This window comes from Centrocercus urophasianus, unplaced genomic scaffold (genome assembly GCF_019232065.1).
Source record: "Centrocercus urophasianus isolate 14NV4802_14NV808 unplaced genomic scaffold, USGS_Curo_1.0 seq_17, whole genome shotgun sequence".
Taxonomy (NCBI): Eukaryota; Metazoa; Chordata; class Aves; order Galliformes; family Phasianidae; genus Centrocercus; species Centrocercus urophasianus.
Window position 1 is genome coordinate 26,549,208 of NW_024884722.1, and position 12,103 is coordinate 26,561,310.

Genomic DNA, 12,103 nt, shown 5'->3' on the forward strand with positions numbered 1-12,103 from the left:
CTTCCCCCAGGTGACAGGAGACATGAATGAATGCTGTGACCTCTGATTAATCAGAAACAAAAGGGCCAAGCATCATTCTGGATAGCACTGGTGTAAATCCAGTATAAATGCACTGCAGTCAGAACTCTGCTAGATTTCCACCACGGATCAGAAATCAATTCCCTCTTTCGAAATGCAATTCTGAATCTCCCTAAAAGGCAAAGCTGTGGTACAAAATGCAGCATTTTGCTTGGCCCTCGCTCTCTTGCCTGGTCCAGTCAGAAAGCAGAATGAACTTGTTGTAAAGAGGGGGTTCCATTTCTAGAGGAGGTAAAGCTCTTTCGCTGCAGCTTCGTTGTGCACAGCACACTCAGAACGAAGACAAGGACTAAGGTCCTGTAAGGCAGCCCAGAGCTGCAGCATGGAGGCCGGGGCGTGCTGCGCTGGGCTCTGGAAACATCTGGCCACATCTGCCTGCGTGCTCAGGCAGAGGTGTATGCGCCAGAATCAGGCAGCCAGTGAGCATCATGGGTGCAGCAGGGGTTTGTTTTCTCCTGCCAGAGGTCACACACACAGCAGACCACTACAGAGCTGTATTTTAGAGCTTCAATCAGATAAAGTCTGAGGCTCTCAGAATAAATCTTCACGTCTGAGAGCATGCCAGGCCACCTGTGGCCGCAGGAAAAGCAAATCCTGGCAACTTTTAAACTAATTTCCCAGATCTTGCCATATAAATGAAGTGAGAGATTTACTTTAGCATTTGCACTAGGAGATGTAATGAGTAGATTCATTTGGGGACAATTTCCATGTGTAACAAGTTAATCCTTTCAGATATTCAGAACAGTTGTATCAGCCAGTTCTAAAAGGCCTTCCAGTGCACTTTTACACACTTTGGGAATGCTTGTTGGGAGCACCAAGTAAGAAATGTTTGCAGGTACAGTGAGGGTCACACTGGGGCCTGTGGGTCACACAAGCTGGTCCAGCAGTGCCGACACGGGCACTATGACAGCCTCCAGGTGCCCTCCAGCAGAGCCAGGCCTGCCTCACCAAATGTGCCAGCAGGAGGGAGCTCCCCAGGATCCTCCCCAATATGCAACAGGAGGATGCAGTACCCAGACACCAGATTGTAAGCAAGAGGTGGCACATGACTATGCCACTTTCCAGCAGCAGTTGGAGGCCCCAGACTGCAGGTCTGTTCCCCTGTGGCTCTACTTCCACCAAGCCACCTATATTCAGTGCTTCTACCCAGCCAAATGCTCTTCTGTGCCAAGTTAACAGCAAAACCCTACAAAACAATCTGTCTGCTCATGGCTCAAGGTAAACGTGCCTGATGAAATCTAAATTGTACGAATGTATAAAGATTTTTAGTCAGTGGCAGCTGAGAACACAGAATGCAGCAATTCAATACAAACGTGTGGTCTGTGTTGGTCCCGACACCATCTCTGCTCCTTCCCTGCCCAAACCCTATAGTCCCTGTGTCTCCATCAGAGCCATCTGACCACTGTGCTGAAGTGAGGCTGCAGTCAGATGCTGGGTGCCATCAACTGAGGATGAAAGCTGCACAACTTCTGTTTGAAGGGGATTTTAGCTGGAACAAGGCCAGGACCATCACCAAAACTTTTTGGCACCTAGCACAAGTGGCTTTGTCCCACTTACTCTAGCTGTTTTCAACTCTGCTTTTTATGGACCTGCCGTCAGCATTCATCAGATTTGGAGCAAGGTTAGAGAAGAAAATCGGATGGTGAAGCTAGCATGGAGCCTAAGCTGATGACCTCTCAGCTCAGTGTTCTCACAAGGACAGGGCAGCAGGTGGGCCTCCATCCCCTGCCCATACACTTCCACTGTCCCCAGGAACCCACTGGCAAGGTCTCTAAAAGTGCAGTGCATCTGCTTTGGAGGGTTTTTGATTCACTGCCCCCCTCTTACTGAAGCATTTCCACAACCCTGAAACACAGACTGATGTGAAGAGCCGGAGTGAAGTCAGTGTGACTACATGCGAGGACATTATATCATGAGCACGTCTATTATTTATAATGAAATTAAGCTGGCCAAGATAATTAATGCTATTAATATCTGCACAATGATGAGCGCAGTATGACTAGATAAATAGACAGAATTACTTCTTATCTGAAATATCCTCTCATTTGACTAGTAGGGTGAACCCAAATATAAACAGAGAGGGTAAATAATTTGGTATGAAGTGTTGCTGTTGTTTTTAATTATCTAGTACCTATGCATCAGGTGCCAAAGAGCAGGGTGCTTTGACAACACAGCACATGCTGCATTTTGCTAGCAATATTTTAACATGAGAAACGGCTGGGGTGGGGGAATTAAGGCAAATTGAGACATTTTCACGCTGTAGATTTTGCACATTCTTCTGCAGAGCAAAAACATTCAGGCAAACTCTATAGGATCTGGCAGGACCCTGCAACTCAGCACACCAGGCTTCATCGCCTTTTACCACGCCTGTCCAACACGACAGTACAGCCTCCAACTGAGCACAATAGGGCACAAAGAGAAGAGAAACAGTAACTTAAGGGCAGAGCTTCATCATGAACTTCAGCCTCTTTTATCGTCATCAACAGAAGGCACGATTTTAACCGAACTCCTAGGGAGGAGGAGGAGGTGGAATTTAATTTGCCTTCCTATGAGAAACCCAGAGCAGAACACTTCCACTTGACCTCTTTAACCTCCTAATCTCCCAGGACATTCACTGCCTATAACAATACGAAAGTAAATGGATCTATAGATTCACTGTATTTCCTAAAGAGATGGTCACAACAATGGGAGCATTTTCCAGATACACATCCATCTAATTTAGTGAAACAATGGGCTCACAAGGAGTTGGGTGAAACATTCAGGCTATGCAAATACGGTTAGCAGGGGCTCGAAAGTATCAACAGTGACAAAGTTCTGACAGAGATAAAAATCAAGAAGTATTGCTCTAAGTAATTTTCCATCTTTGCATCTTATAGTTTCAAATTAAATCATCTTCAAAGGAGCCATTTGTGCTGCTTTTATTTTAAGAGAAAATCAAATTCCTATTTAAAACCACACATACAACAGAGAAAATAGGACGTAAATTACACTACAAAAACTCCATTTTTAAGTAATTTTAAGTAAAAAGACGCAAACCCACAAATAACTAAGAGATATGCCCATAAACACAAAGCAGGGATCCAATTTTTACTTTCAGCATGGGCTAAGCACTGCAGCAAATAAAGAAGACTCTTTAAAGCAGACCCTGGAACGAATATGCAGCTCAATGTGAAGTATTAAAAAATCTATCCTTTTTTTTTTTTTTTTTAGCATTTGTACTGAATCTCTTCTTCATCCCTCAACCCTCCCCCTTTTTTTAAAGTCGAGATCTTAACATCAGAGTAATCTCATTTGTGCGTGCTTCTTAGAAACCATTATTTAAGCAGCTCTTGTTTCATACTCTGTTTATCTTCAAATTTATATTTAGAAGTGCATTGTAACAGGGTGAGCTGCTCCCTGGTTTATTTTTAATTTGAAGATACTGTCACAAACTATGTTTGTGTGTCACAGAATGTGAAAACTAACAGCGGGTGCCAAGAAAGCTTAAACACTACCAGTTACCAACAAGCTGATAGCATTAGGTTGTTAGGCGATTGTAGGTACTGGTAACTTCCAACACACACGAGATTTAAAGTAAAGAATAAAACTGTTCAAAAAAATTACATTTATCTCCCCAAGAAAATAAATTACATTCTAATTTGGAAACAACATGCTGGGAAACAAAGGCAGAGCCATACCTAAAAAAGGAGAATGTACTGAAAGGAATATTATCAAGTGATTTACCTTGGCAACAGCTTTGCTTTCAGAATTATTGTTGGAATCCTTAATGCCATTTAATGAATCTCTTCTCTGTGGGCAAGGCTTCTTTTTGCGTGGTCTGCCTTTAAGATTTGGTGCTGAAAATTAATGGAGAACAATTTGAGTACACTGTCTTATACTGGATTCTTAACAGCTGAAAGCATCATAAATAATTCCACCACAATCAGTCACAGAAATGTACACATCTGTCTACAGTAAATGCTTATTATGAGATTCCCGTCCTCCACGGGTTACATCTTGACACACTATACATTTCTATATCATATTCCCCAAGGCTAATCTATTCTACTTTCACATAACTAATTAATACAAAGTCAAACACTGGTCTCTGAAGGACTCGGAGAGAAAGCACAAATATTTCTCCATGGTACAAAAAAGAACAAAGTAGAATATTAATAGGTAACTTTGCATTAATGAGCTGCTGCATTTATTATTGTTAATCTTCAAGTAAGAGCACTAACTACTACTTCCAACTTTGGGAAACATCTGTTTTTAGAAATGTTCTGAAATATTAAAATTCCTTACAGCTCCAAGAAATGTTTATATACTCTGTCATTCTTGTCAAAGTTCTTCTAAAAAAGTTTTTAAAAAAATAAAATTACCCCTGAGTCCTGAAACGGATCAAAAAACATAACTAGCTCTAGAAGTTGACAAGTACTGAAATAAGTGATTGATTGTTTCATAAGGGTTACATACCACACGTATAAATTAACATGAATCACTTTCAGTTTTGTCCAATTCTTAAGATAAAACGGCTCTGAAATAACACAGTGACTAAATCCTGGCCACGCTGTGGGAAATGGATCTTTGTAAAAAATACCAGGCTCATCTTTCAATAACGATATTATGATATAAATTATGATCACATATAGAAATAGGAGATGAAGCAGATGTTTGCTCATTATTACGTGTCCTGCCTGCTTTCGGATTTAAAAATCAGCCTCCAACTACTCTGGCAACATTGAAAATGATAAACAATCATTAACTAATGACTGTACTGAAGAAGATAATTTCCCTTAAACCTTTAATTTCTAGGTAACCATTGTTTTCATTACTTAAAGGGATGATTAGAACAATGTCAGAAATCTAAACACCACAAACCTCTTGAGTGCCTTCTAATTGTTTCTAATCTTACATTTGTCACACAGTAAGTCAGTGGTTTCAGGACATTTTACATTTTAATTAGTTTGCAAACACAATAAAGGGTGCTAATTTGATTTTATAGTTCGAGTAACAGCGCCCTATTTGGTCTGCTCAGAGAAGAACAGAAGCCCTGGGTTTAACACCAGAAGTCCGACAGACACATCCTGTTCCTTCCCCAGCACCAGCACACAGCGAGCGCAGGTATGCGGACGTGTGCAAGTCCCCATTTGTGTACGTATAAAAACGCCTTTATCGTCCTTCAGAAATATCTCCATCTATCTGCAGCCAAGCACATTCTGCTTACTGAAAAGCACTGCAGAAAGCAATTTGGAAAATGTCATCTGAGGCTAGCAAGCAGAATCAAACAAAGAGATAAAGCGGTGATTACCCATTGCAGCTGACAAACATCTGCCCCATTTCTATCTGTCCCCACAAGCGCTGCCATGCCGGGCTGCACCCTGCCCCAGCTGTGCGAACGCTCCGCCCCGTGCCAGAGCCAGGGCTTGGGGGCTCAGGGTGCAGGCTGCCACATGCTGCCCGCGCCCAGGCCATGCCAGCTGTACCAGTGCTTTGTGCCATGCTGGGCAGGGTGCTCAGAAGACAGCCGTGCTTCCTCCACGTGCTACATGCTGGCTCACACACCAGCAGAGCCCAGCCTTCAGCTGGATGGGTCCCGACACAGCCCAGCCTCAGCACAGAGGTGCTACAGCACGGGCCAAATGTGCGTGGATGAGGATTCCTTTTTCTTTCTTCCTTCCTTCTCTTTTTTTGTTTTTTTAACTAAAGAAACCAGTCCAAGGCTCAGTGTTTTCCAAACACACTTGTTATGCCAAGCTGTGGCACTGTGCTATACCACTCCTCACGCTTTGCTAAAAGCTCTAAAAGCAGAAAGGCGTTTGTTACCGGACTCCAGGTACACCAAGCATGGACACAAACACTGTTGGCGTTGGGGCCTCCTGTGGCCCCTGAGCACCACACTGCTGGGCTCTGTCACCGCCCTCACGTCACCAGGCCACATCAGGGGCACCAGAACCAGAAAGTGCCATGGGAACCAGCAGCAAAAGAGAAAGCCCTTGCCACTGCCCCATCAAAGAAAACATTTGCAATAGCTCCAGTCACACTTGAAACAAATCCATTAACATTTGCTCCCTAAATCATTCTAAATAGATGCATTATTCGAAGATTATTTATATTGCAGTCAGATGCATTTTGTTCTCTTGAGCAAGGAAATATGACAAGGATTGAACGAATAATTCACAAGGCACACACTTGTTTTAATTTTTTTTTCATTTTTGTTTCATTTATGACATATTCATGAGCACGCTGCAGATTTCCTGAATTTGTTATTCATAATGATCTTAAAGCAACTTTATGAACATGCTGTGGCTTAGTCCCAGTCAGCATTCCTGATAGCACTGCATGCTCAACACGGAGCGGACAGCAAAATGAACATGCACTGGTTTCTCCTCCTTTCTTGCTGGAGAGGGACTTCTGGCAGAAATACCTGAGAACATCTGTAACAAGTCAACTTCTTTACATGTTTGTGCATATGGCTTTCAAATTCACTTTCCGAAAGCACTTGCGCCAGTGAGAACTGATAACTTGTACGTTCCCAGAAGGTGAGAACTAAAGCGATGCGAACTAATGTAAAAGAATGAATAAACAAGTACAGAAAAATGTTTGCTTTTCTCTGCCACCCCTTCAGTGGAAAAGCCTGGAACAGGCCTACAAGGGAGACAATACGCTCCCAGTTCCAACACTATACTTTTCTTCCTGCACATTTGACATGCTCCCTTTTGCCAATTTGTGATTTTTTTTCTTTCTTTCTTTGTGCTTCCTGATGCATCTCACAGATAAGAAAACTCCAGAGATGAGCTGAGCTCATCCAGCACTTGCCAGCCATCCCAAAGGGCAGGCTCACATGGAAAATGGCAGCAAGCATGAAGTTATCTTCCTTGCAAAATCTGTAGCCACGAGAGCAATCCAGAACACAGAAGGGAAAGCCACTTCATCGCAAGTCCTGGCACTCCCCAGGCGTGACCAGGCAAAACACACCCAGTCACACATCACCAGAGTAGAAGAGAATGCCCATAGTGCTGCAGAGCTCCCAGAAGGGCTCAGTGACCACTTAGCACTCCTCCAATGCCTGCTCTGTGTCAGTGGGTTGCTTTCCTTCCCTGAGCATCAGACCAGGCTGCTGGCACTCCACAAGCCTGCTGCTCGGAGCCCACCGCACTGCTGTCCCAACAACACAAATTCAAGGTGAACAAAGAGCTAATTCAACCACAAAGAACCAAATGTATGGTCATTAACCAGCATGCACGTGCACTGGGCTTTGTTTTTCAGCTATTATTTGGTAAAAGACTTGTGCATCCAATTAAGTGAGCGTGCGTGAAATGGGTACGCCATGAATATCATCAGCCATGATGACAAGCGTATCTCAACCACTCTTCCTGTTCTACAATACATCTTACTGCCACCTCAGGGAAAAGAAAATTATTTATAAGAACCTGCCCAGAGACAGGAATGTTGTTTCTTTGTCTGCGTCTGAATGGGTCCTGGGTGCTGTCTGGGCACAGGTAGTGACAACAAGCCACACAAAACACTGTACGCTGTATGACAGGAGGGATCTGGGAAAGCCATGAAATGTTAACTGAGCAGGACACAGCAGCTGGGCAGGAAAAAAGAGAAGCAGGAACAGCTTATGGCTATGCCAGTGGAGAGGGAGGGGAGGAGCTGGAGATGCCAGTGGTGTGCCACCAGCCCTCCTCACCATGTGGTGAGAGATACTCTAGCTTTACAGTATAATCTTTCCGTGCCTGCGGCCACTGCTCTTCTGCTACTACCACCTCCACCCCCCAGCTCTCAAGGATATCTTCTGGATGCAGGAGACGGGAGCATTGCCAAGCCTCTCCGACTAGTGCAACTCATAGATATGGGTCAAACATGGGATGCCAAGTTCTAGGAAGGTAGAGAATGAGATCTGTGCCAGCTGCCAAGCTCAGCTGGGACTGAACACCACCTAAGGTGGAAGAGTGTAAGCCATCATAAAAAGCTAGTAAATACATTAGCTTTTCCTTCCACTTGCATCCCCAGGTTGATGCAGGTGAAGATAACATCTTCCCTGCTATCAAGTCAGGGGGCTCTTACTTGAGCCATGCCCATGCTAAGAACGTGAAGTGCCATGCATGCACGGACATCCTGGGATGCACAAGTAAGTCAACTGACAGCGACCATGGTCTTGGGGTAACCCATCAGGTTAGTCCCAGTAGAGCTATCCTTTCCTTTTCAAGCATCTGATTTTCATTGGAAGCCAAATGAGCTCAGTCTTCTCCATAACACTCTTTTCTAGATACTTATTTTGACTGATGTTAAAGATGTGTTGTTATAGGGAGGGTGTTAAAAAAAATAGTGGCCTTCACATAGCTGAGGTCAAGCTATGTTGGCACTCTGTCAAAACTGGTGATGTAGCCAAGAGGCTTTAATGAGCTTGGAATGCATTACCTCATTTGTCATACCTGGATCACTTACTCATGCCGAGTCCAAAATAACCTTGGACCTTGCTGGCTGCTCAGCAAACCATGTAAGTAAACAGTCCTGTACTCATGCCTAAAACATGTACCTTTTTCTTGCTCACTACACTTATTTACTCCATTATTACCTACTCCAGAGAACATCTATGCAGTCGTAACAGCTACGATCAAAGTTCTCACCTTTTCCAGGTCTCTCTGACCTGAGAAACTATTCCCAGATATGACTTTTGATTCTTGTTTGCTGACACTCCTGCTTCTCAGAAACACTTCAGAAGTGAGAGAAAAAGAGAGAGGAAAGAGTCATTGTATTATGCTGAGAAGTTTACCAGGATAGGTGCTCAGCATTGCTAATGGCCTTAAGAGCTTACACTGCCAACCAGATTCTGGCTGCCACTGTTTCTGTGACCACACTTCTCTCCTGTGGAAAGACAAAGGGAAGAGGCGCAACTGCTTTTCCCAACTGCAAGAATATGACAGCATGAAAGAATGAGCTTGCAAAACTGTTCACAGTCATCAGCAAAGTGCCAGGGAAAGATGTGGGTATGCATGTAAGGTGGGTTGTACAATCAGATCAGCCGTACACGTGACAGATGCAGGTGCACTGGAGAGAGACAATCACAGAGCAAAGATTATGGTAGAGCACTGGAGGGTGGAAGGAGAAGTTAATGAACAGGGAGGCACTGTGATACTGGATGCAGAACAGAAACGTGCTCAACAGAGACTACCTGCAGCATACCTTCTAATCAATAGTCTCGCTTCCTCTCCTTCTACAAGGTGCAGGACATCTAGCAGACCGTGTACTTGCAGAATCCTTTTGCCCTGCGCCAGTCCTTCAAATACCTTGCAGCTCTCACCCTCTTTTCTCTCTCTCCTTTCAGCTGCAAAACCATCAGTAGATACAGAACAGACTAGGAGACTTTCCCACTCAGGCAGGTGGAAACAGCAGTGTCAGATCACAGAGCTAGTCGTGATTTGAGTGCTGAACAGAAGAAGGAGGTGCCATACAGAGAAGCCTGGCTGTCAAAGTCAAGGTGAGAAGGGCCACTAAACTCCAGACCATCCATGAACCAATCATGTGTGCTGGAAGGTGGCAAAAGACTGGTTGATGAGGACTTCCCTAGAGCAGCTTGGCAAAAGTTTGCTCTTGCCTGAAAAACATGCTTGCATGTTGCACCTTTTAAAATGTAATGAACAGAAAGTTAACAGTTTTAATGGTTTTAACACTTACCCCTCTAGGGGGCTTCTGGCATTCTGCAGTATCTGAAACTTCAAAAATACATACTGCTAGATTTAAGCACAACCTCAAAAACTGCTCAAAGGCTAGTTAATCTCACATACTGTTCTGGAGTCTCAGCCGATTCCTGGATTTCTTCATCTCCTCTGTCTCTGTTTTCTTCACCTCAAGCCCTTTTCTGAAACCTGATTTCAGATTCTGCGTTTCATTCATTTCCCCTTCACCCCTCAAAGTTTATGGAAAAGCTCCTGCTTCCTGGAAACTGCATCCAAGTCAAAGGGCCTGGAGCATGAATAGCCCAGGTATGGAGAACAGCTGGTGGGAGACGCAAGCTGCAAACAACCTGGTATTGCATCAAAGAATCAAAAATTACAGCGGCTGAAAAATAAAGGACCAGACAGCCTAGATCTTTGTTTAGAAAACAACACTATCAACTGAATATGGAGAAACTCTCTCCTAAGTACATCTAAAACAGCAAGCAATGAGCACCTACCAACAGCTAACATTCTTGTCCTCTGGAGGCCCCACAAACAGACGCCTCTTGCCTACTCAAGCTGTTCATAAAGCAATTGGAATACTAAACCCAATTTTTTGAAGCCTTTTCTAAACACAAACACTTGTTTATTCCTTTCCACAATTGATACGCTTTGTGGATTTATCGCCTAACATGTCAGACTTGACCTGGAAATGCTGGAGCAACACAGCAAACAACCATGTGAGGAGCACAGAGTATCCACACTGCTTTCTAACTCACACGCAGAAAGGGAGGACTCGTGGAGCCATTCCTGGAAGTTTTGTTTTGGAAATGAGATAGCCCATGCTCCATGTGGGGAAAATCAATTTGCTACCTCTCTAAAGAAAACATTCCTCATTTGGAAATAACTGAAACAGACACTTCCTTGTGTGGATTAATGTGGAGACATATGACTTGCTGCAGACTGTTGTTTTGACCCCCCTCCTGACCAGACAATCTCTAAAAAAATAACAAAAAGGTGGTATTTTTCACAGATTATGGGTCAGAACAGTATTGTTTTTAATAGAGAAGTTAGAGGCATTGCAAATATCAGGTTGGCTAACTGTGCCAAAAGCAAAATGTTTTTAGTTTCCATGGAAGACAGTGACAAGATTCAGGATGAGGCTTGGTCTTGTTTTCTTTATTTCAGCATAGCTGGAAGTTAATTAAGACTCCTGCTGTAAGGGCTTTGTTTTGTCCTGCTGACTAATTTGGGTTTAAAAAAAATCAGAAAATGATATATTTCTTTGCCAAAATTTATGCATATATTAACGGTTACAAAATACAGTAAATTGAAAAGGGAAGATGAAGATTTTAGAGAAAAATCTATGCCTGACAAATGTGTGACATGCAAGTAGTCCTCAGAGCAAATCAAAATAACAATAATTAAAAAAAATCCAGGGTAGGCCTATTATTGGCTACAGATGACAGAATTGTTATTAATGATTCAGAAAGAGGCAGAGGTGTTTGGTAAATATTTGTTCCGTATTTGCAGAGAAGCCAGATGATATGCTTGCAAAAGAATATAATTAAAGCGAGTCAATTGACTCGGTTTTACATAAACCAGATCTTAGAGCAACAAAAAAGAAAACAAATAAAGCACCTTATTTTATACTTCGAAACTGCAAACTTGATTAGAGAAACCAGCAGCATGCAGGGAATTTACCTGCACTTTGGCAAGCCTGTTGATTTAATGCTAGATAACACTCTGATTAAAAAATAACACTACAACACTCTGATTAAAAAATAACACTACATAATTTTAGTCAAGCAAATATTAAATAGATTAGAAACTGGCTAAGTGATAGATCTAAAAACAGGCATCAGTGGGGAATTTCTAACAAAGGAAAATATTGCTGGTAGGATTCCATAGGGGTTGCTGTTAGACTTGATGATGTTCAGCATTTTCTTTAGTGAAATAAATAGGAGGTCCCTGACAGTAACATTCACCATGACACCAGCCAGGCCTGGCACAACGCTAACGCGGGCTAATTCACACAAACAATTCAGTGGGAAAACCAAGTCAAACATAACCAACTATGCCTAGCACTACTCCAGCATAAACCTGAGAGCTCAATCCCAGCTGGTACTTCACGGGCCACCCCAAAATACAGCCCAGTGTGCCATGGTAGGAAATGCTATGGCACAAAGCCTGCCTTCTGGAGCTAGCCTGAGCAGCTCAGCCTGTGCTGCGTTTCAGCGAAATGACTGAGAAATGAGTTAACCAGGTAATATAGGTGTCATGAAGGAGATAAAGGCAGGTACTCAGGAAGCATGAGGCGCAGTGAAGCGCACTGAGGCACTGGCATTGACATATACAAGAGCTGAGGCCAGCGCACCAGG

General features: G+C 43.3%; 1 protein-coding gene across 1 annotated transcript in view; it reads right to left on the reverse strand.

Annotated features, from left to right (window-relative positions):
• The window catches only part of ARID5B (AT-rich interaction domain 5B), a 121,580-nt gene that overhangs the window by 33,721 nt on the left and 75,756 nt on the right, over positions 1-12,103 (reverse strand). The window contains exon 7 of the mRNA XM_042818281.1: positions 3,802-3,914. Coding sequence (XP_042674215.1) covers positions 3,802-3,914 — 113 coding nt within the window. The remainder of the gene's footprint in view (positions 1-3,801; positions 3,915-12,103) is intronic.